The sequence below is a fragment of the Alosa sapidissima genome, chromosome 9 (genome assembly GCF_018492685.1).
Source record: "Alosa sapidissima isolate fAloSap1 chromosome 9, fAloSap1.pri, whole genome shotgun sequence".
In the NCBI taxonomy this organism is placed as follows: Eukaryota; Metazoa; Chordata; class Actinopteri; order Clupeiformes; family Clupeidae; genus Alosa; species Alosa sapidissima.
Window position 1 is genome coordinate 35,633,546 of NC_055965.1, and position 24,298 is coordinate 35,657,843.

The 24,298-nt window shown below is 43.6% G+C and overlaps 2 protein-coding genes across 12 annotated transcripts in view; both read right to left on the reverse strand.

The window, feature by feature from the left end:
* The window catches only part of LOC121718788 (NACHT, LRR and PYD domains-containing protein 3-like), a 1,510,793-nt gene that overhangs the window by 1,368,934 nt on the left and 117,561 nt on the right, over positions 1-24,298 (reverse strand). The gene's annotated exons all lie outside the window — the stretch shown is intronic.
* The window catches only part of LOC121718793 (uncharacterized threonine-rich GPI-anchored glycoprotein PJ4664.02-like), a 39,906-nt gene that overhangs the window by 8,634 nt on the left and 6,974 nt on the right, over positions 1-24,298 (reverse strand). The window contains exons 4-19 of one of the 2 annotated variants that reach the window (XM_042103973.1): positions 23,637-23,905; positions 22,674-22,801; positions 19,460-19,643; positions 14,799-14,888; positions 14,541-14,703; positions 11,881-12,149; positions 9,752-9,891; positions 8,829-9,048; positions 8,129-8,726; positions 7,826-8,059; positions 7,466-7,720; positions 6,758-7,192; positions 4,853-5,104; positions 3,827-4,534; positions 3,578-3,754; positions 2,433-3,364 (exon numbers count right to left, since the gene is read on the reverse strand). In XM_042103973.1, coding sequence (XP_041959907.1) covers positions 2,433-3,364; positions 3,578-3,754; positions 3,827-4,534; positions 4,853-5,104; positions 6,758-7,192; positions 7,466-7,720; positions 7,826-8,059; positions 8,129-8,726; positions 8,829-9,048; positions 9,752-9,891; positions 11,881-12,149; positions 14,541-14,703; positions 14,799-14,888; positions 19,460-19,643; positions 22,674-22,801; positions 23,637-23,905 — 5,054 coding nt within the window. The remainder of the gene's footprint in view (positions 1-2,432; positions 3,365-3,577; positions 3,755-3,826; positions 4,535-4,852; positions 5,105-6,757; positions 7,193-7,465; positions 7,721-7,825; positions 8,060-8,128; positions 8,727-8,828; positions 9,049-9,751; positions 9,892-11,880; positions 12,150-14,540; positions 14,704-14,798; positions 14,889-19,459; positions 19,644-22,673; positions 22,802-23,636; positions 23,906-24,298) is intronic. The other variant, XM_042103975.1, reaches the window with a different exon arrangement.

A 24,298-nucleotide genomic window follows, 5' to 3' on the forward strand; every position in this document is an offset into this window, starting at 1 on the left:
AGACGTTCTGAAGTGTGTTAACATCGGCATGACCACTGACATGTGGACCGACGATTTCCGCAAAGTAAGCTACATGGCAATCACTTGTCATTATATCACTGCAGATTTCCAGCTGAAATGTAAAGTACTCACCACCCCCTCTGACGAGCCTAAGACGGGTGCCAACATCCGTACCGAATTGCAGCAGCAGCTTGTGTCCAACCTCGGTTTCCATGCGAGCGTGATGAACAAGGTAACAGACCAGGGCTCCAATATTGTGTCTGCGCTACGACCATACCGACGTCTGGACTGTCAGGATCATGTCTATAACATGGTCATGAGACATGCCCTTAACGTGGAAGAGCTTTCTGAATCAGCCCCAGAGGTCTCAGAGACTCTCCTGGCTGTAAAGGCCTTAGTCTGGAATTTGAAACAGAGTGGAATTACAAGCCAGTTGTCCAGGACCGTCAAACAAATGTGCGAGACGCGCTACAGTACTCAGTATCTCACTCTTGAGTCCGTCAAAGTGGTATATGCAGAGCTACTACAGAAACTGCAGGACCGGGCAGAAGCCTTTCACTACATCACCGACGTATCCCCTGATGTGCTGCACTTCATGGTGGACTTCCTTCATCCCTTCTACGAAGCCAAGCGGGAGTTAGAAGGCGAACTGTACCCAACATTGAACATTGTTGTACTGTGGCACGGGAGGCTCCTTCTTCATTGCAAGCCGAAAAGCGATGACACACCTTACCAGGTAGCCTAACATTTTTACTCGCATCTCTCTTCTCATGGTGTTTTAGTGTAGGCTACCAGGTTACTGGTTTAATGATATCTTCAGGGGTAAAAAATGTAGCCTAAATTGGTGAAACATGTTTTAATCTAGCTAGAAAATAAAATATAGCTTATTTAATTTCTCTTATTCCATCTATGTACCAGGCCACCATCCGCAAGCGTCACCTAGAGTGGATGACAAAGAAAGTGGTAATTCAACCACTACACAGACTGGCAATTTTCCTCTGGCCTAAATTCAGCCAGCTTCGTATGCTGACTGAAGAGGATAGAGCTGATACCCTTGAGGAGGCAAGACGCTGCGTCACCTTCTACAAAGATGCACACGCTGCTGCAGTTGCTGCTGGGCCTAGTGGTCGCGACGTTGAGCCAAGCGCTAAGCCACCAGCCAAAAGGAGGTCTTCGTCAGAAGAATATAAAGCAGAGTGGGAGAACATCGCCCGAGAAGATTACACAGTGGATGAGGTCCAGCTGTACCTCAACATGAACCACAGCCAGGAAGGGAATGACCATGACCTACTAGGATGGTGGAAACAACATGAGGCAACTCTCCCAATGCTTGCTACACTTGCGCGCTATGTCTTGAGTGTCCCCGCAAGCAGCAGCCCCAGTGAACGGAACTTTAGCACCGCGGGCCGGACGATGGAAGTGAGGCGGACCTCGCTAAAGCCATCCACCGTGGATGCGATTCTCTTCCTGCACAGCGCAGCGAAATTAACAATCGATGGACTGTAAATAGGTTTGCCTGTGTTTTTTGATGGACCTGCAACTCAAAGAACGTGAGAGTTTTCTGTTATTTTGTTAGGCGGTTATAGACGGTTGTGTTGGAAGTGGTCTAGCCTACTTTGCACTTGTTGCCTTTATTAGGTGAGCAATACATTTATTTGATTGTTAAATATTAAAATAATAATTTAATAAATATTCAATTCAAAGTGATTCAATTCCTTTATTTATTTACACGGTGCATTATAAGTTGGCTATGGACAAGGAGCTCATGTGTGCTGTTCATTTATCTACTCCCGTGGCGCATACAGATTTACCGATGTCATATATCCTGGCTGTCCGTTACATGTTGCTTTTGCGTCAATGACATCCCGTTATTTCGACATTGTGGTCTAATTAAATACATAAACGCTTCGTGTGTTATCGTGTTATTTGTTGCAATCGTGTGTTAAAAGTGTTATTTGTTTAATTGTTCGAGTCGGCTTTCTGAGAAACTATTACGCGACCGAAGTGTCGGAAAACAGTCATGACTAAATAGCGGACCCTTTTAGTCGGGCTCGGGTTCGGGCTCAGTAATTGCTTAATTTGTCGGACAGGGTCGGGTTAGGGCCTGATTGCCAGGGGTCCGGGCCGGGCCTGAAATTTTAGGCCCGTGCAGGCCACTACTGTACATGCTAATCCTGTAGCTATATACTGACCTGTACATGCTAATCAGGTCTTAACATCTGCATATCAGGTCATGTGGGTTCAGATTTCAGATATATATATTTGTCACATACACAGTTATAGGAGTTTACAACTACTAGTGGAATGTAAGCCTGGTGCTCCATGACTGCAAATTGGAAAATAATATAAATTCAACAGAAAGGAATTGTAGTTAACTACAATAGTAGTTGATAATGATTACATTAAATATTAAAATATAGGTGTTGACTTACCTGTAACTAACGTAGGTGATGGAACAGCTGGTGTGGTTGAATTAGTAGCTGTAGAAGATGTCATTGATGATGTTGTGGTTGTTGTTGTACTACTTGTTGTGTGAGGCACTGTTGTTGAGACTGTTGTCTGGGGAGAAATGAATGATGTAAGCCCTGGTGTTGCCAAGGGATCTGTTGATGTTGTAAGCCCTGATATTGCCATGGGCTCTGTTGATGTTGTTAGCCCTGATGTTGCCAGGGAAGCTGTGGATGTTGTAACCTGTGTTGTTTTGACTGTTGTCTGGGGATCTGTAAATGTTGTAAGTTCTGTTGTTGTATCAGGAGCTGTGGATGTTATAAGATCTCTTGTTGTGGATGCTGTCTTGGGATCTGTGGATGATGTAGATTTTGTTGTGACTGTTGTATCAGGAACTGTTGATGTTGTACGTTCTGTTGTGACTGTAACTACAGGAGCTATTGATGTTGTGAGTTCTGTGGTTGTCTTGGAAGCTGTTGATGTTGTAAGTTCTGTTGTTGTGACCATTGTCTGAAGGGGAGCTGTTGATGTTGTCTGAAGAGTTGTGGATATTGGTTGTTCTTTTATTGTCTGGGGAGCTGTTGATGTTTTAAGTACGGTTGCCGTATCAGGAGTTGTGGATGTTGTGAGTTCTGTGGTTGTCAGGGGAGTTGTGGGTGTTGTGAGTTCTGTTGTCATATCAGGAGCTGTGGATGTTGTGAGTTGTGTTGTTGTCAGGGGAGTTGTTGATGTTGTGAGTTGTGTTGTCGTATCAGGAGCTGTGTATGTTGTGAGTTGTGTTGTATCAGGAACTGTTGTTGTTGTTGATGTTGATATTTCTGTTGTTGTATCATGAGCTGTGGATGTTGAGAGTTGTGTTGTCATATCAGGAGCTGTTGATGTTGTGAGTTGTGTTGTTGTATCAGGAGCTGTGGATGTCGTGAATTCTGCTGTTGTCAGGGGAGCTGTTGATGTAAGTTCTTTTGTTGTCAGGGGAGCTGTGGATGTTGTGAGTTGTGTTGTTGTCTTGGAAGTTGTTGATGTTGTGAGTTCTGTTGTTGTCAGGGGAGTTGTGGGTGTTGTGAGTTGTGTTGTTGTATCAGGAGTTGTTGATGTTGTGAGTTCTGTTGTTGTCAGGGTAGTTGTTGATGTTGTGAGTTCTGTTGTTGTCAGGGGAGCTGTTGATGTTGTGAATTCTGCTGTTGTCAGGGGAGCTGTTGATGTTGTGAATTGTGTTGTTGTATCAGGAGCTGTTAATGTTGTGAGTTGTGTTGTTGTCTGAAGAGTTGTTCTGTTGGGTTCTGTTGTTGTCAGGGGAGTTGTGGATGTTGTAAGTTGTGTTGTTGTCAGGGGAGTTGTTGATGTTGTGAGTTGTGTTGGTGTATCAGGAGCTGTTGATGTTGTGAGTTGTGTTGTCGTATCAGGAGCCGTTGATGTTGTGAGTTCTGTTGTCGTATCAGGAGCTGTTGATGTTGTGAGTACTGGTGTTGTCAGGGGAGTTGTGGGTGTTGTGAGTTCTGTTGTCAGGGGAGTTGTGGATGTTGTGAGTTGTGTTGTTGTCAGGGGAGTTCTTGATGTTGTGAGTTGTGTTGTCGTATCAGGAGCTGTTGATGTTGTGAGTACTGGTGTTGTCAGGGGAGTTGTGGGTGTTGTGAGTTCTGTTGTCAGGGGAGTTGTGGATGTTGTGAGTTGTGTTGTTGTCAGGGGAGTTCTTGATGTTGTGAGTTGTGTTGTCGTATCAGGAGCTGTTGATGTTGTGAGTGCTGGTGTTGTCAGGGGAGTTGTGGGTGTTGTGAGTTCTGTTGTCGTATCAGGAGCTGTTGATGTTGTGAGTGCTGGTGTTGTCAGGGGAGTTGTGGGTGTTGTGAGTTCTGTTGTCAGGGGAGTTATGGATGTTGTGAGTTGTGTTGTTGTCAGGGGAGTTCTTGATGTTGTGAGTTGTGTTGTTGTCAGGGGAGTTGTTGATGTAAGTTCTTTTGTTGTCAGGGGAGCTGTGGATGTTGTGAGTTGTGTTGTTGTCTTGGAAGTTGTTGATGTTGTGAGTTCTGTTGTTGTCAGGGGAGTTGTGGGTGTTGTGAGTTGTGTTGTTGTATCAGGAGTTGTTGATGTTGTGAGTTCTGTTGTTGTCAGGGCAGCTGTTGATGTTGTGAGGTCTGTTGTCGTATCAGGAACCGTTGATGTGTGTTCTGTTGTTGTATCATGAGCTGTTGATGTTGTGAGTTGTGTTGTCGTATCAGGAGCTGTTGATGTTGTGAGTTGTGTTGTTGTCAGGGTAGTTGTTGATGTTGTGAGTTGTGTTGTCGTATTAGGAGCTGTTGATGTTGAGAGTTCTGTTGTTGTATCAGGAGCTGTTGATGTTGTGGGTTCTGTTGTCAGGGGAGCTGTAGATGTTGTGGGTTGTGTTGTTTTATCAGGAGCTGTTGATGTTGTGAGTTGTGTTGTCGTATCAGGAGCTGTTGATGTGAGTTCTGTTGTTGTCAGGGGAGTTGTTGATGTGGGTTGTGTTGTTTTATCAGGAGCTGTTGATGTTGAAAGTTCTGTTGTCGTATCAGGAGATGTTGTGAGTTGTGTTGTCGTATCAGGAGCTGTTGATGTGAGTTCTGTTGTTGTCAGGGGAGTTGTTGATGTGGGTTGTGTTGTTTTATCAGGAGCTGTTGATGTTGAAAGTTCTGTTGTCGTATCAGGAGATGTTGTGAGTTGTGTTGTCGTATCAGGAGCTGTTGATGTTGTTAGTTCTTTTGTTGTCAGGGGAGCTGTGGATGTTGTGAGTTGTGTTGTTGTCTTGGAAGTTGTTGATGTTGTGAGTTCTGTTGTTGTCAGGGGAGTTGTGGGTGTTGTGAGTTGTGTTGTTGTATCAGGAGTTGTTGATGTTGTGAGTTCTGTTGTTGTCAGGGCAGCTGTTGATGTTGTGAGGTCTGTTGTCGTATCAGGAACTGTTGATGTTGTGTGTTCTGTTGTTGTATCATGAGCTGTTGATGTTGTGAGTTGTGTTGTCGTATCAGGAGCTGTTGGTGTTGTGAGTTGTGTTGTTGTCAGGGTAGTTGTTGATGTTGTGAGTTGTGTTGTCGTATTAGGAGCTGTTGATGTTGAGAGTTCTGTTGTTGTATCAGGAGCTGTTGATGTTGTGGGTTCTGTTGTTGTCAGGGGAGCTGTAGATGTTGTGGGTTGTGTTGTTTTATCAGGAGCTGTTGATGTTGTGAGTTGTGTTGTCGTATCAGGAGCTGTTGATGTGAGTTCTGTTGTTGTCAGGGGAGTTGTTGATGTGGGTTGTGTTGTTTTATCAGAAGCTGTTGATGTTGAAAGTTCTGTTGTCGTATCAGGAGATGTTGTGAGTTGTGTTGTCGTATCAGGAGCTGTTAATGTTGTTATTTCTGTTGTTGTCAGGGGAGTTGTGGGTGTTGTCAGTTGTGTTGTCGTATCAGTTGTTGATGTTGTGAGTTGTGTTGTTGTCAGGGGAGTTGTTGATGTTGTGGGTTGTGTTGTCGTATCAGGAACTGTTGTTGTTGTGAGTTCTGTTGTTGTCAGGGGAGTTGTTGGTGTTGTGAGTTCTGTTGATGTATCAGGAGCTGTTGATGTTGTGAGTTGTGTTGTTGTATCAGGAGCTGTTGATGTTGTGAGTTCTGTTGTTGTCAGGGGAGTTGTTGGTGTTGTGAGTTCTGTTGATGTATCAGGAGCTGTTGATGTTGTGAGTTGTGTTGTCGTATCAGTTGTTGATGTTGTGAGTTGTGTTGTTGTCAGGGGAGTTGTTGATGTTGTGAGTTGTGTTGTCGTATCAGGAGTTGTTGATGTTGTGGGTTGTGTTGTCGTATCAGGAACTGTTGTTGTTGTGAGTTGTGTTGTTGTCAGGGGAGTTGTTGGTGTTGTGAGTTCTGTTGATGTATCAGGAGCTGTTGATGTTGTGAGTTGTGTTGTTGTATCAGGAGCTGTTGATGTTGTGAGTTCTGTTGTTGTCAGGGGAGTTGTTGGTGTTGTGAGTTCTGTTGTTGTCAGGGGAGTTGTTGATGTTGTGGGTTGTGTTGTCGTATCAGGAGCTGTTGATGTTGAAAGTTGTGTTGTTGTTTCAGGAGCTGTTGATTTTGAAAGTTCTGTTGTCGTATCAGGAACTTTTGATGTTGTGAGTTCTGTTGTTGTCAGGGGAGTTGTTGGTGTTGTGGGTTGTGTTGTTATATCAGGAGCTGTTGATGTTGTGAGTTGTGTTGTTGTCAGGGTAGTTGTTGATGTTGTGAGTTGTGTTGTTGTATCAGGAGCTGTTGATGTTGAGAGTTCTGTTGTTGTATCAGGAGCTGTTGATGTTGTGAGTTGTGTTGTTGATGTTGTGAGTTCTGTTGATGTATCAGGAGCTGTTGATGTTGTGAGTTGTGTTGTCGTATCAGGAGCTGTTGATGTTGTGAGTTCTGTTGTTGTCAGGGGAGTTGTTGGTGTTGTGAGTTGTGTTGTTGTATCAGGAGCTGTTGATGTTGAGAGTTCTGTTGTTGTATCAGGAGCTGTTGATGTTGTGAGTTGTGTTGTTGATGTTGTGAGTTCTGTTGATGTATCAGGAGCTGTTGATGTTGTGGGTTGTGTTGTCGTATCAGGAGCTGTTGATGTTGAAAGTTGTGTTGTTGTTTCAGGAGCTGTTGATTTTGAAAGTTCTGTTGTCGTATCAGGAACTTTTGATGTTGTGAGTTGTGTTGTTGTCAGGGTAGTTGTTGATGTTGTGAGTTGTGTTGTTGTATCAGGAGCTGTTGATGTTGAGAGTTCTGTTGTTGTATCAGGAGCTGTTGATGTTGTGAGTTGTGTTGTTGATGTTGTGGGTTCTGTTGTCGTATCAGGAGCTGTTGATGTTGAGAGTTCTGTTGTTGTATCAGGAGCTGTTGATTTTGTGGGTTGTGTTGTTGTATCAGGAGCTGTTGATGTTGTGAGTTCTGTTGTTGTCAGGGGAGCTGTTGATGTTGTGAGTTCTGTTGTCGTATCAGGAGCTGTTGATGTTGAGAGTTCTGTTGTTGTATCAGGAGCTGTTGATTTTGTGGGTTGTGTTGTTGTATCAGGAGCTGTTGATGTTGTGAGTTCTGTTGTTGTCAGGGGAGCTGTTGATGTTGTGAGTTCTGTTGTCGTATCAGGAGCTGTTGATGTTGAGAGTTCTGTTGTTGTATCAGGAGCTGTTGATTTTGTGGGTTGTGTTGTTGTATCAGGAGCTGTTGATGTTGTGAGTTCTGTTGTTGTATCAGGAGCTGTTGATGTTGTGAGTTGTGTTGTTATATCAGGAGCTATTGATGTTGTGAGTTCTGTTGTCGTATCAGGAGCTGTTGATGTTGTGAGTTGTGTTGTTGTCAGGGGAGTTGTTGATGTTGTGAGTTCTGTTGTTGTCAGGGGAGCTGTGGATGTTGTGGGTTGTGTTGTTTTATCAGGAGCTGTTGATGTGAGTTCTGTTGTTGTCAGGGGAGTTGTTGATGTGGGTTGTGTTGTTTTATCAGGAACTGTTGATGTTGTGAGTTGTGTTGTCGTATCAGGAGCTGTTGATGTTGAAAGTTCTGTTGTCGTATCAGGAGATGTTGTGAGTTGTGTTGTCGTATCAGGAGCTGTTGATGTTGAAAGTTCTGTTGTCGTATCAGGAGATGTTGTGAGTTGTGTTGTCGTATCAGGAGCTGTTGATGTTGTTAGTTCTGTTGTTGTCAGGGGAGTTATGGGTGTTGTGAGTTGTGTTGTCGTATCAATTGTTGATGTTGTGAGTTCTGTTGTTGTCAGGGGAGTTGTTGGTGTTGTGAGTTCTGTTGATGTATCAGGAGCTGTTGATGTTGTGAGTTGTGTTGTTGTATCAGGAGCTGTTGATGTTGTGAGTTGTGTTGTCGTATCAGGAACTGTTGATGTTGTGAGTTCTGTTGATGTATCAGGAGCTGTTGATGTTGTGAGTTGTGTTGTCGTATCAGGAACTGTTGATGTTGTGAGTTGTGTTGTCGTATCAGGAACTGTTGATGTTGTGAGTTCTGTTGATGTATCAGGAGCTGTTGATGTTGTGAGTTGTGTTGTCGTATCAGGAACTGTTGATGTTGTGAGTTCTGTTGATGTATCAGGAGCTGTTGATGTTGAAAGTTCTGTTGTCGTATCAGGAGCTGTTGATGTTGTGAGTTCTGCTGTTGTCAGGGGAGTTGTTGATGTTGTGGGTTCTGTTGTCGTATCAGGAGCTGTTGATGTTGTGAGTTCTGTTGTTGTATCAGGAGTTGTGGATGTTGTGAGTTCTGTTGTTGTCAGGGGAGTTGATGATGTTGTGAGTTCTGTTGCTGTCAGGGGAGCTGTTGATGTTGTAATTTCTGTTGTTGTGACTGTAACAATTAACAATGTCAATGACAAACATGAGACAGAAGATGGCGATAACTATCATATTGAAAATGATGATGTTAACGATGATGTTGGTGTTTTCTTACTTCCAAAACAGTTGAAGATGCTGTCAGCGTCAGCCCCGTTGGAAGAGAAGCGCACAAACTCAGGTTGGTTGTCAGTAATTGTTGAGAGGATCCAGCTCTGGTAGCGGGATACCCTGGTGTAGACCCCCGGACTGCGCCCACAGCCACTCCCAGAGGTGAGCACACCTGCCTGGACCCACGCCGAGCCCTGCCTGCTGACCAGCGGACCGCCAGGGTCTCTCTGTCAATAAGACACAGTCAGTCAATTAAACAACCAGTCCCTTTGTCAATCAGAAACAGTCAGTCAATCAAAAAAGCCAGAACCTCTCTGCTTAGGTAGATAAGTCTGGTTGTCTCTATACATTACTAGACAAGTGTTCTACCAGACATGGCAGGTGTTACCTGACAGGTGTGTGCATTACCTGAGAGTTGTGTGTTATCTGACCGGCGTTGCTTTACAAGTGTGTGTTACATGACAACCATACCTGACAGGTGTGTATATTACCTTACAGGTGTGTGTTACATGACGACCATACCTGACAGGTGTGTGTGTTGCCTGACAGGTGTGTGTGTGTCACCTGACAGGCGTTACCTTACAGGTGTGAATGTTACCTGACGGGTGTGTATGTTAATTGACAGTTGAGTGTTATTTGACAGGCGTTACCTGACAGGTGTGTTTCATTACAGACATACTGAACAGGTGTGAATGTTACCTGTAAAGTGTGTGTGTTACCTGACAATTGTGTATGTGACCTGACAGTGGTGTGTTATTCAACAGGTGTTATTTTACAGGTGTGTGTTACATGACAACAATACCTGACAGGGGTATGTGTTACCTGACTGTTGTGCCCTATTTGACAGAAATTACCTTACAGGTGTGTATTATATGACAGGGATACCTTACAGGTGTGTGTGTGTGTGTGTGTGACATGACACCTGTGTACCTGGCAGGTGCCTCCGTCCTCACTAGAAGCACACATCATGTTGTCTGTGATGTTCAGGTCCTGCCTCAGGCAGTCACACTGCCTGTTTCCAACCACAGGGGGCACTGCATCCCGCAGGGCCCCGGGAGCAGGCAGAGGCACTGGGCACAAAAAGGAGCAGGACCAGGAGAAAAGACAATGCAAAATTACAATAGAATCACACTGCAGCTCCAGAGTTTAAATACCCACCCAACCTGTAGTATCATCTAAATACCCATCTACATGTAGTATCATCTATGTGTAAATACCCATCCTACCTGTTGCATCATCTAAATAACAACCCATCCCACCTGTATCATCATCATCTTAATACACATCCAACCTGTAGTATCATCTAAATAACCATCCAACCTGTAGTATCTAAATACCGATCCAACCTGTAGTATCATCTAAATTCCGATCCAACCTGTAGTATCATCTAAATAATCATCCAACATGTAGTATCATCTAAATACCCATCCCACCTGTATAATCATCTAAATACCTATCCCAGCTGTAAATACCCATCCCACCTGTATCATCATCTAAATACCTATCCCACCTGTATCATCATTTAAATACCCATCCCAGCTGTAAATACCCATATGTAACTGTGTTGACTGTGCGGCTCAGCCCTGCACTCGAACCCGCAAACAGCAGCACCTCGTATCAGGAGTCGAGTGTGCTAACTCAAGCTGCTGGTGCTCTCACTCGTATCAGGAGTCGAGTGTGCTAACCCAAGCTGCTAGCGCTCTCACTAGCAGCACCTCGTATCAGGAGTCGAGTGTGCTAACCCAAGCTGCTGGTGCTTTCACTCGTATCAGGAGTCGAGTGTGTTAACCCAAGCTGCTAGCGCTCTCACTAGCAGCACCTCGTATCAGGAGTCGAGTGTGCTAACCCAAGCTGCTAGTGCTCTCACTCGTATCAGGAGTCGAGTGTGCTAACCCAAGCTGCTGGCGCTCTCACTACCTCGTATCAGGAGTCGAGTGTGCTAACCCAAGCTGCTAGCGCTCTCACTAGCAGCACCTCGTATCAGGAGTCGAGTGTGCTAACCCAAGCTGCTAGCGCTCTCACTACCTCGTATCAGGAGTCGAGTGTGCTAACCCAAGCTGCTAGCGCTCTCACTAGCAGCACCTCGTATCAGGAGTCGAGTGTGCTAACCCAAGCTGCTAGCGCTCTCACTAGCAGCACCTCGTATCAGGAGTCGAGTGTGATAACCCAAGCTGCTAGCGCTCTCACTACCTCGTATCAGGAGTCGAGTGTGCTAACCCAAGCTGCTAGCGCTTTCACTAGCAGCACCTCGTATCAGGAGTCGAGTGTGCTAACCCAAGCTGCTAGTGCTCTCACTAGCAGCACCTCGTATCAGGAGTCGAATGTGCTAACCCAAGCTGCTGGCGCTCTCACTACCTCGTATCAGTAGTCGAGTGTGCTAACCCAAGCTGCTAGCACTCTCACTAGCAGGACTCTTAAGGTGTCTGGAGGGAGGTTTACACAACGTACACACTGCACAGCCACGCATCAGATGGCTACCGTTACACCGTTACACACAACACTTTGGCCGGAATTTTTAGAAATAGTCGTTTTCTGTGATAAAAACGGGGTTTTCGTGTAAATGAGAGGCCAAACCGCAGGGGAAATATCTGCGTCTTCCCTTCATGTAAACGGGACCTAAATCCTGTAGTATCATCAATGATCAATGCACCTTACCTTCATGCTAATCCATAACCAGTTCTTAAACGATCAAGGGTACTTCAATGCCAATCCATTAAATAATCAAGCGTACCTCAATGCCAATCCATTAAATAATCAAGGGTACCTCTGCTAATCAATTATCAGTTCTTAAATGATGAAGGGTACCTCATGAATGATGACCCAATCCATGACCCAACACTACTATCACTTGTGTTTAAATGACCCAATGCTGCTCTATCACCTGTGTTTAAATGACCCAACACTACCCTATCACCTGTATTTAAGTGACCCAATGCTACTTTATCACCTGTGTTTAAATGACCCAACGCTACCCTATCACCTGTATTTAAGTGACCCAATGCTACACTATCACTTGTGTTTGAATGACCCAATGCTGTTTCTCAGTCTTGATGTCTCACCTCCTTCTCCGTTGTCTCCCCAGCCAGAGGCCCAACTTTGGGTGCCATTTTGGAAAGCGCTCTCATTGGCAGCTAGACACACAGGACTGATGAAGTTGTTGAAGTCGAGTGGGGCAGTCAGAAGTAACAGGGCAATGTCGTTTTCTCTTGTCCTCTCCTTATAGTCTGGATGCTTCATGACCATAAACACACTCCTCAGTTGTTCGTTGAGATTGCTGCCTTGCTGGTTCTGTCGACCGAGGTACACTGTTACACCAGTGTAGACCGTCCTGAAAACAAGAGACATTCAAATCCTGGAAACACTCACATTAAGTGGTATCATAACCACTGTTGACGGTGTGGAAGTCGACATAATCTTCAAGCCAAAAATGAAGATTGCTCTACGCACACTGTTGACGTTTACTCGATGTTATTCAGAGCGAACAACACGTTTCTCACCTGAGGACGCTGTATGCGAAACACGTTGTTCGCTTAGGATAAAATCGAGTAAACGTCAACAGTGTGCGGTTTATTTTTTGCTATTTAAGTATGTTCCTGCAATCTACCTGCACCTAACCAGGCTGTGCGTGGATCTTGGTTTCATTTGGAAAATTCTGCAAGCACTCACATTAAGTGGTATCATAATCATTGTTGACGGTGTGGAAGTCGACATATTCTACAAGCCATTCAGATACACAAAAGCAGACCACCCCTCAAGGGTAATAAGGGTTAAGTCATTCTAAAACCATACCAAACAGAGGCAGAATAGAGTACCGAAGTGTGACGTTCCATTTCCATGACGGCAGTGTCACTGGATCTAAACAAACTTTCGAAGTGGCTTCATAGCATTGAATGTAGACATGTGGGATCGTTTCTAGCTAAGTAATTGTTTTAAATGTAGGCTATAGCCATTTAAACGTGTTTTACCTGCAATGCAGCAACTTAGCCACATAACATGGATTCCCTGGCAGGTGTAATAGAAAGAAACGAAATTCCAGTGAATATTTCACGTCTTATCAAAGTCTGGTGTTAAAAGCAGGGCTTTGAACCGATTTTTTTCCCCAATCGGTTCGTTCCGAACAGAAACGGAATTATAACGTTTCCGGTTATGAGTTCCACCAATAAATTGACGTTCCCAAACCGGTTAGAAAAAAAAATACTGTTCCCGGAACGGTTAATTTCGTTCCTGTCTGCTGTTTAATGCTATAGAATTATGTCACATCTTTCTCATCCAGCTTAAACCAAATGTAATAATATTACAACCATTATTAAATAATAATAATTATATTATTAATAATAATAATAATTAAATAGGCCTACAATTATTTCAAATGTGTAGTTTATTGTTAAAAGAGAAAATTTCCACACAAACGTAACGACATTATTAAGACACGTGGTTATGCCACTCGGGCAACAACAAATTCCAACTGTCGGGGGAAAGGCCATCCAGTAGGCCTACTCATACCGTAACAAGTCTTTTGTTTTGTCTTGCTTAGGCCTACTTGCAGTTAGGCCTGTTTCATCAGGTAGGGCCTATTGTTTATCAACAAACATAACCTACTAATTATAGCCTACTAAATGTTCGCTAGTCCATCATTGACGTAGAGTCAACAAATATAGCTATTGATATTGTGTTTGGAATGAGCGTTTTAATTAACGATGGATCGTAATTTACCTCTTATTTAAGATGTGGAGTGGAGACTTTGTAATCCACTGCTCTCTCTCCATTCAGTCAGCGAACGTCTGATGTGATGTCACACAGGAAGTGAACCTCAGCCGTCATGGTAACGTGTGCAGGAAAATAATTACTTTTTTTTTTTAGTTAATTAGGCAACGAAAACTTTGAGGAACGAAAATAAAACCGGTATTAACCGGTTACCATTATTTTTAAATAAGTGTTCCTGTTCCAGAACATAAAAAATTATAAAGTTTCTGGTTTCGTTTCTGTTCCCTGTAAAATACAAAAAGTTCCCGGTTTTCGTTTTCGTTCCTTGAACCGGTTCAAAGCCCTGGTTAAAAGTGATGTGTTTTGCCTCAAAAATAAAGGCAAGACACGTCTGTGAGAAGGATTTTAACCGCATGCTATGAAGTTACATGCTGGTCCCTTTTATAGAGGAAACCCATGCCCATAAAACCCTCAAAACTTTCTAGTCACAAATTTGATCGTGTTGGCATGAATATATGTTGTAGTATGTAAAATTGCTGCCTTGACAAGGCTACGTCATGGCTTCGGTACTCTACTGGATAGAATAGAATTGTTCATTAGCATTCCGTTACTTGTGCTCATTATTACATAATCCAACATTCTGATAACCTATTTGTGCTTGTTCTTCCAAAAGGGCTGTATCTCCATAAAGTGCCGTTCATACCAGGAACTATAACTATAACGATAAAAGTGTCCTCACTGACCAATGATAAAGAAAGTGTCTCTGTGTTGATGAATGTGATGGCTAAAATTTGATGGATCCTGATTGGCTTTTTATTTTTCTCAAAATCGCTCTGAAATCCTGTGATCTGTGATCCTGACAATATCGTTCTTCATGTCATTATAGTTATTGTTGCTTACGTCGTCATTCAAACTAGCTAGAACAATATGTTTTCATTAGTTATCGTTAGTTTCATAGTTATCATTCTTGGTGTGAATGGCTCTTAAAAGCTGTATGTCCACTGGTGGCTTGTACCCGGGGAAGCAGTGGGCTGCAGTCATGATCCACTGCGGGTTGATGAGGGATCCTCCACAGAAGTGAGTTCCTGACCGGTGAAGACTAGCCTGCCAGGGCCAACTTCCTGCTGGGGCAACTCCACCTCCACCTACTCTGGTGTTCAGGGGGGCTCTACCACACACTGGGGGAGGGAAGAGAGAGAGGCTTATTCCATTGGACCTAATCATCCCCTTGCTTGTACCTGTGACATCACAGCTTTCCCTGTGGGGTACATACCCAGCGGCGTGGACGTTGTTTGTTGATTGGGTGTCGTTGTAGTGATGTCATCAAGCCCGGGACATGTGACGTTGCTGTCTGGGTCCACACCTATAGATGTGACGGGGAGGCAAATAAAATATATTCTACAAACATAAATAAATAAATGGATGAATAGATATACATACATATAGATAGATAGATAGATGGATAGATAAAGACACAGGACCAACAACCTCCCCGGTCTAACCCTAAACCCTAACTACACCCACACAGTGTAAAATAAAGACACAGACTTGGGCTTGCAGGCGGTGGCAGAGGCTTTTGAGAGGTACCCTGATGCAAAGCGCCCAGATGGTGAACTCTTACTCTTACCATTTACCCCTAGTTTATTACAGATACTTGCCAAGTGCCCCCATTTACCCCTAGTTTATTACAGATACTTGCCAAGTGCCCCCATTTACCCCTAGTTTATTACAGATACTTGCCAAGTGCCCCCATTTACCCCTAGTTTATTACAGATACTTGGATGATCTCTTTGGCCTGTGGCAGCATGGTGTGGCAGCCTTCAATCAATTCTTGCACATCATAAGACAATCAAAGTGACTAGCAATCTTCAGCCCCAAATGATGGAATTTCTAGATACCGAGGTTTTGTTTGTAGATGGCGATTCTGAAGGGTTGAAGCGCTTGGCAACGAGAGTCTTCTTTAAAAGTACAGACACTCATGCATTACTCCATAAGAGTTCCTATCATCCCAGGCACACATTTAAGGGAATTGTAAAGTCCCAAATTATCAGATTCAGACGCATTTGTACTTTTGAAAGTGACGTAGAGAAGGCCACTATGACCCTCTTCAAAGCTCTACGTGAGCGGGGTTCTTCCCGACGGTTCCTAAGGGGTATTAAAGCCCTAAACACATAAACCGGCAAATAAAAAATGACATCTTTAAGGCTAAACTCAAATACAAGGACAGACTAGAGCATGAATTCAACACCATGAACACAAAACAAGCCTTTCAAAAAATAAGAACACTCACAGGACTGAACAGGAAACACAAACTACAGGATAAATCAGACCCAAGCTCTTTTGCCATAGAATTAAACAACTTGTACTCCAGATTCGACACAGTGGACCACTCAGACACCTGCAGGACTCTACTGGAGGCCATTCCCACCCTGGAACCAGACCCCCAGGTCCCATTTACAACTGAGGACGTGCGTCAGCAGCTGAGGAGATGCAAGCCTGGGAAAGCCCCGGGTCCAGACGGCATCCTTGCCCGGGTGCTAAGGGACTGCGCAGCTGAGCTCTCCCCCATCATCTATTCACTGTTTGCCGAGTCATACAAAACCGCTACTGTACCAGTGCTGTGGAAAACATCTACTATCATACCAATACCCAAGAAACCCCGCCCCTCCGAACTCAACCACTACCGGCCAGTTGCACTCACCTCAATAATCATGAAATGTCTGGAAAAACTGATCCTCAGAACCCTCCTCCCAGTTGTCAGCCCACAGCTGGACAGCCACCAGTTTGCCTACAAGGCCAGGAGAGGGACGGAGGATGCTGTGGCATGTCTCCTCCACTCCCTCCTCCAACATCTTGAAACACCCCCAAACTTCGCCAGATTACTCTTCATTGACTTCAGTTCTGCCTTCAACACCATCCAACGCCACCTGATGATCAACAAACTCGACCACCTGCACGTCCCCCCGACCCTCATCCACTGGATCCACAACTTCCTCAGTGACAGACCACAAGCCGTCAAGATAAGTGCAGTCACATCACCACTCACCACAATTAACACCGGCGCGGTGTGTCCTAAGCTCCTTCCTCTTCACCCTCTACACCAATGACTGCGTCAGTCCCACACCCATCACCACATACTTCAAATACTCTGATGACACCGCTGTACTTGCACTCCTCAACGACAATAACTCCATATCTGCATACCAAGACTCCATTTCCCACCTCACACAATGGTGCACTGACAACTACCTTCAGCTTAACGTCAGTAAAACCAAGGAACTTGTAATCACCAACACCAGAACACCATCTGACACAATCCACAACCCCACCTGCATCAACAACGACACCGTAGAAATAGTGGACTGTTTCAAATACCTTGGACTCACCCTGGACAATAAACTCAGCTTTGAGCAACACACCACTGACATACAAAAACGCAGTCAACAGAGACCCATCCGTAAGCTCAGATCACTTTCTGTTCCCCCCTGTCACAAAAGCATAGTCCAGCCCATCCTCCTCTACTGCCTTCCCTGCTTTTTCAACATGCTAACTGCTGCCAACAGAAACAGACTCACACGCATCACTCATACCGCAGCCAAAGCAATAGGCCTCCCCACCCCTAATCTATCAGATCTCAACAGTAAACTCACCAAGAACAGAGCACAGACCACGCTCATGACCCCTCCCACCCCCTCAATCCCTTCTTCATTTTGCTTCCATCAAGACGCAGATACAGGACTATGGGGTGGAAGCGAGTACGCTTTGGGAAAAGATTTGTGCCCTCTACAATAGCAGCACTGAACAACACACAGCGGTGATGGATCACTGTGCCGCCCTCATTCCTCTGTAATGCCAACTGGTGATGGTTTTCCTGTTTGTATCTGTGTAATGTGATGTATATGTGCTGTTGTGATATATGTGCTGTATATGTGCTGTTAACATCTATGTGGGTGGGGTATGTGGTAACAGGGTGGAGGGTGAAGAACCGTAACTGTGTATCTATGTATTTCATGTCTGTGAGGCTTGTAATGTATGGGAGGTGAAAACAAATGTCCTATGTAAGGACAAATAAACGAACTAACAAATGTCCTATGTAAGGACAAATAAACGAACTAACTAACTAACTAACTAAAGCCCAGGTGAGACTTTAGTCGTCAACCTCCTGAGAGCACTAGGCTCATTCCCCTGGTTCAGACCTTTCTTAGAGAGGCAGTCAATTGGAACAAACACTTAAAGTCTCATTACGAACATGTACAATATCGAATCCCACAGCTCAAAGAATTTCGTCTTATTTCTGCCTTCCGCAGAAATAAGAATTTACAGGATACGCTTATACATACAAGGTGGAATGCTTTACATTGGGGAAACAAAACACTCGGGTAGGGTGCGTTTGAAACAGCATTTGTACTGTATTCGAATCAACAAAGACAGACCTTTGTACCGCCATTTCCAACAACACCCAATAGAACAATTGTGCCTCACAGGTGTTCAATCAGATGTGTCATGGGACAAAACACGGGGACTAAATTGTGAAAGAGTGTGGATGCTTAGATTAAATATCATCTCACCATGGGGTCTTAATGACAAATGGTAGTGGTCTTTTAGATTGTTTCTCCCTATTACACTGCTATTACATTATTATTACAATATCATTAAAGATGGGAATTTCATCCTTTATGTTTTCAGAACAATAAAATGTTGTGCTCACCTTGTTCTTGTGCCTGCTTTGTGGATTGTTTATTTTTACCTAATTTCTGTCTTAGCTTGTAACTCTGTGTGCAATTTTTGTCCTACTGGACTTTGCTCTCCTTGGCTGGATTTATTTCCTTGCCTTTAACTGGACTCTAATTTTCTGGACAATGTGGTTTTTGTGGTTGTGATGGTACAACTTGGGACATTCAAAGGTATAAGGGATTTCCCTTCCTTTTGGGTATGAACATTATCATTGTGTATGCCCTAGCCTTAACCCAACCCTAAACATAACCTTACTTCTGAACCCGAACCTCATCCTTACCATATTCCTGACCATAACCCAAAACCTTATCACAAACTTTTTTTTCTTAACCCTTACCCCAACCTTCACCAGGATGGTTATGGCCTAGTGGTTTGATGTAGGCCCCTCACTTGAAGGACCAGGGTTCAAGACTCACACACTTCAAACACTATTATCTTATGTTAGAAAAATGTGACTGTTTTGAACTCCCTTCTCCCCTCTCTTTTTTATTGTTTTCTTATTTTTTTTATCTTTTTTACCATAATTCCATCTAGGAGCTGCAGTCTTGGTGGCACATTAGGCTAACATCAGTCTACTAAGCCTATCCTCACAGTAACCTAGTGGTAGGGCTGTGGACTTTCACCTGAGAGACCAGGCTTCAATCCCCATCACCCCCACTAGACATGAGTTAATTATTTACACCATTAAAGGAGAATTCCGGTGTGAAATTGACCTTAGCTGCACTGAAAGATGTTGCCGAGTACTTACATGTGTCCAATAGGCACCTTCGGTCACCCCCTAGTATTCCGAATTGCGCCGATTTTCGCCGAACTTGCATAAGGTTTTCAGCTAGCTGTGGGGGCATAGCGTAGAAAAGACGTAACCCTAAACCCTAACTACATCCACACAAGGCCAACAACCTCCCCAGTCTAACTCTAACTACACCCACACACAAGGCCACACAAGGCCAACAACCTCCCCGGTCTAACCCTAAACCCTAACTACACCCACACACAGGGCCAACAACCTCCCCGGTCTACTCTGTCTAACCCTAAACCCTAACTACATCCACACACAAGGCCAACAACCTCCCCGGTCTAACCCTAACTACATCCACACACAGAGCCAACAACCTCCCTGGTCTCCATCCTCTCCTATCTAATTCTCCATTCCCTTCATGATGCAGACAATCACACAATCCACGCTGCCAGCGTCCATACCTGCAGAGACGAAATGGACGTATTCCGGGTTGACCATCATGTTGATCCAGGCCTTGTAGCGGGACACTCGTGTGTAGACCGCCGGCAGACTTGTCTGCGGAGGACAACCTCCGCCAAAACTCTCAATCCCAGTCTGCAGCCAAGAAATGCCCAGTTTGGTCACCAGTGGACTGCCAGAGTCTCCCTATGAACATTCACCAGAATTACAATATGAGATTCAGGCCATGTACATGTAGCCTGGTATTTAAAAAAATTGTATTTGTATTTGAAATTATTTCCATCCACACGAATGTGCAGAAACAGCCGTTGAAGGCTATCAAGAATACGTCAGTCAAACAGATAGCAATATTGCAATTGGAGACGTGACAACATTTTAAACAAAAGGGATTTACGTCACATCACAATCCAAAAACTCTGTTTTCCCCTGTCCAAGCGCAAAAACACTGAAACAGAGCTTTCGAAAATCTCCACTTTTGTCTGGAGCGTGGGGGAGTGGCCAGTAGATACAAGCAGGGCTGTAAGAATGTTTTGTTATTCTATTATTATGGTTTAATGCAGTGGTTCTCAACCTTTTTTGAGCAAACGCCCCCCTGACCTTACTTTGACACACAATATATATATTTTTTTTTAAACTACACCCCCGGGTAGGCTATAGGCCACTCACCCTCATGCTATATTGCTTAAATAAAAAAACGAGCCCATTTCTGCACTGTTTTGGTTTCTTCTGGAATTATAAGAAAATGTCCCTATGAGCCTATTTTATTATTAAGCAGATTTAACCCACTGTTAGAAGCAATAGGAGACTGGTTGGTTAAAAAAAAAAAAACACTACCACATCAGCATTGGTTGTAATGATTTTTTTTAAAAAAATCAATAGGAACATTAAATCTAGGTAACAAGACGTGTCATTTTATCATGGACAAAAATCAAGTGCACATCACGTGAACAACATATGCACATCGCAACAATCCAACCAATCACAGGCCTATACATATTTCGTATTTGATTAGCAACTGTCTTTTCGTGGAGACTACGGTCAGAGCAGCTGCAGAACAACAGCGAGCGGGGCTGGGGGACGTGTGCAGGCCCAAACTGCACTGTATGACCACTGAGCATACTGTAGATAAACAGTAAAATGTAGCTGGGACGGTAGAGGGGTTAGAAACCCATGAATGAAAATAGCCTATTTATTTCAGGTAGCCTATTTTTGCACCAAAAATATGTGAAAACCATGAAAGTTTAAAATGTAAAAAAAAAAAAAAAAAAAAAAAAAACCTCACGTTCCCAGCGCCCCCCTAGGTTGTACGAATGCCCCCGTTGAGAAACCCTAGTTTAATGTATGGTTCCTGTAGTATTAGCTATGTTCTAAGTTATAGTGTTTGGTCTATGTTTGTTCTGTTATTCTATTGTTATGGTTTTACTGTTCCTGTAGTATTAGCTATGTTCTAAGTTCTAGCGTTTGGGTCTATGTTTGTTATTTTGTTCATTATGTTCATGCTATGTTAGTGGTCATTAGTTCATTAACATGCTTGTTCTATGATTCAGGTATTGTGTTGGTCACAAATTCATTTAGAATCGCCTTTGACTGCTTCATAGTGGCTGGCTACAGGCATGCACAAACATGTCCTTAAAATAACCCTTAACATTTGTTTTCAAAACTGCAACTCACCGAGTGGTTCATGGTGTACCTGTGCTTGAATATGGATGGGAACAGTGGAACTTAAACTTGTCTGCATGGCACTTCTACAGCCAGGTCATTGATATTCATGAGTAAAAAATAACTTATGTGTAAAGTTTTTTTTCCCCCCTATTGTGTTTAGTAATTATCAATCACATTTCACATGTAAATAAAGCCGGCTGAGATCTGATAAACGGGATTATCCCAGTTAAGTCATTTATTAAGTTGAACACTATCAGCTAGATAAAGGGGGACAGTGAGACACAATGATTTTCGGAGTTGTAAAGGACCAGATTGTTACCAGAAGCACGGTGGAACTACCACTGTTTACATGTACCAACAAATTGTTGGAATTCTTTTCTTTCAACTTTATTCAAGACACAATATATAAATGTAAACAATACAAAACATTTAAGAATGATGCAGATGAGGCATCATTTACAAAACATATACAGGCTTCGGGTCCAATGTTTCCAAAAACAAGATGTGTACCTGGTGTCACTCTTAGAGACATCAGCTATGGACACAATAATCATATTCTTAGACCCGGTCAGTCTGCACATGAATCTATACATAAAATTTCTTAAAACAGCGTTAAAAGTGGGCACATTATTAGACACAAACATTTCACTGGCACCACTCCACCTAGGGATTTTAAGCACAATTCTTAGTGCATCATTATAAGCCACGTGACGTTTTTTCATTTTCGACTCACTAAAATTACACCACAGGTGGGCAGTATACAGTGGAGTGCAATAGGTTTTGAAGAGTGAGATTTTAACATCAGGAGTGCACATGTGGAATTTGCGTGCCAGCATGTTTGCCTGCCCATACAGTTTTCCACACTGACGCTGCACATCATCATCATCACAGAGGTCATCTCTTATCACATGTCCCAGATATTTAACTTTATTTACAACCTGTAGTGGTTCACCTGCCAACGAGAAAGAAGGATAGACACACTTCATATCCTCCTTTGTTCTGGCGATCAGTATCACACTCTTCGTTGAGTTAAATTTTATATCAAACATAACTCCATATTGAGAGCATATTCTAAGAAGTTGCTGCAGGTCAGCACTGGAAGGAGACAGTACCACCAAATCATCAGCATAAAGAATTATTTGAAGCTTAAGAAAAACATCTTCAGAATCACAGGAACGAAGCCCCTCCCGGCAGGAGTCATTGGCCCAAAACCCAACATCTGGACTCACAGACTCTGCTGCACGTTCTCACAAAATTCATAAAGGCTTACCTGTACCTTTACACACTGTCAGATGAGGCCCTACCTGGCAGGAGTCATAGTTTACCTTTACGCACTGTGAGATGAAGTCCTACCTGGCAAGAGTCATAGTGTACCTTTTAGCACTGTGAGATGAAGCCCTACTGTACCTGGCAGGAGTCATAGTTTACCTTTACGCACTGTGAGATGAAGTCCTACCTGGCAGGAGTCATAGAGTACCTTTACGCACTGTGAGATGAAGTCCTACCTGGCAGGAGTCATAGTGTACCTTTACGCACTGTGAGATGAAGTCCTACCTGGCAGGAATCACCGCGTCCATCGAGGTGTCCAGCGCACACCATGTTGTCTGTGACTGAGCTGACGCCACGCAAGCATCTACACTGTCGCCTTCCAATCACTGGAACATTCGTCTGCTGAAGGGCCTCTGAAGGAAAAAAGAGGCAATCAGGGAGAAAGCAGTTATAGCAACCAGTCAGAATCTAATCTTCAAACACAAAGATTTATTGTTTGACTTATTGATCATTTCATTGACCAACTAACTGATTTACTGCAGAAATTGCTCTGGGTGGTATTGTTTTCAGTGTAACACTTACCTATTGCTTTCTCATAAAATCTTTTGACTTAATTTAAGAAGAATTTGACTTATTTTAAGATGTCTCATCCTGAAAACGAGCACAGTGCGTTGAACAAATTTGTATTGATAAGGCTCCTTAAAATAAGTCAAAATCTTATTTCGGGAGAGCGTCAAGTAAATTGCTTAATGCTAAAAACAATACCAAATAGATTTTTTAGTATTTTTGCAGTTTTCATCAGATTTACAGATTGATTAATTGATTGATTAACTGGTGTGTCTGTGTGCGCGAATATGCCTCTTTTCAGACTAACCTCTAGGAGCAGTATAGTATATATACTCTTTTGATCCCGTGAGGGAAACTTGGTCTCTGCATTTATCCAAATCCGTGAATTAGTGAAACACACTCAGCACACAGTGAACACACAGTGAGGTGAAGCACACACTAATCCCGGCGCAGTGAGCTGCCTGCATCAACAGCGGTGCTCGGGGAGCAGTGAGGGGTTAGGTGCCTTGCTCAAGGGCACTTCAGCCGTGCCTCCTGGTCGGGATTTGAACCAGCAACCCTCCGGTTACAAGTCCGAAGCCTTAACCAGTAGGCCACGGCTGTGTGTGTGTGTGTGTGTGTGTGTGTGCGTGTGCGTGTGTGTGTGCGTGTGTGTGTGCGTGTGTGTGTGTGTGTCTTAACCTTTAGGAGCGGCGTTTCCCCAGCCAGTGACCCAGCTGTCGGTACCGTTGTGCAGAATGCTCTCACTGTCAGCAAGACACACAGGACTGATGAACTCATTGAAGTCGAGTGGGGCAGTCAGAACCACCACGGCGATATCGTTTTCCCTTGTGATCGCGTCATACTCTGGGTGCTGTGTGATAGTAAACAAGTTCCTCAGTCGTTTGTTGGGATTGCTGCCTTGCTGGTTCTGATGACCGAGGTATGCTGTTAAACCAGTGATGGAAGTGCTGGAAACAGGAGACATTCAAGAGTCCGTTCAAATTTAGAGTCCTTAAAAGTTGAGATATTTTACATCAGTGCAGAAGACCGACTCAAAAACAGACAACCCCTGCTATTCATTTGCTTGTGTTTTAGGACAAATTTGCTTAACACAATGGCAGAAAAATATGCTTGTTTTCAGGATGAGACATCTTAAAATAAGGCAAACTCTAAAACCATAAGCAGTGTGCTATTAGCATGCTATGAATGTGCTAAAACAGTGCCTCAATACCTGCTAAAGCAGTGTGCTATTATTAGCATGCTATGAATGTGCTAAAACCCTGTCTCAATACCTGCTAAAGCAGTTTGCTATTAGCATGCTATGAATGTGCTAAAACCCTGTCTCAAATACCTGCTAAAGC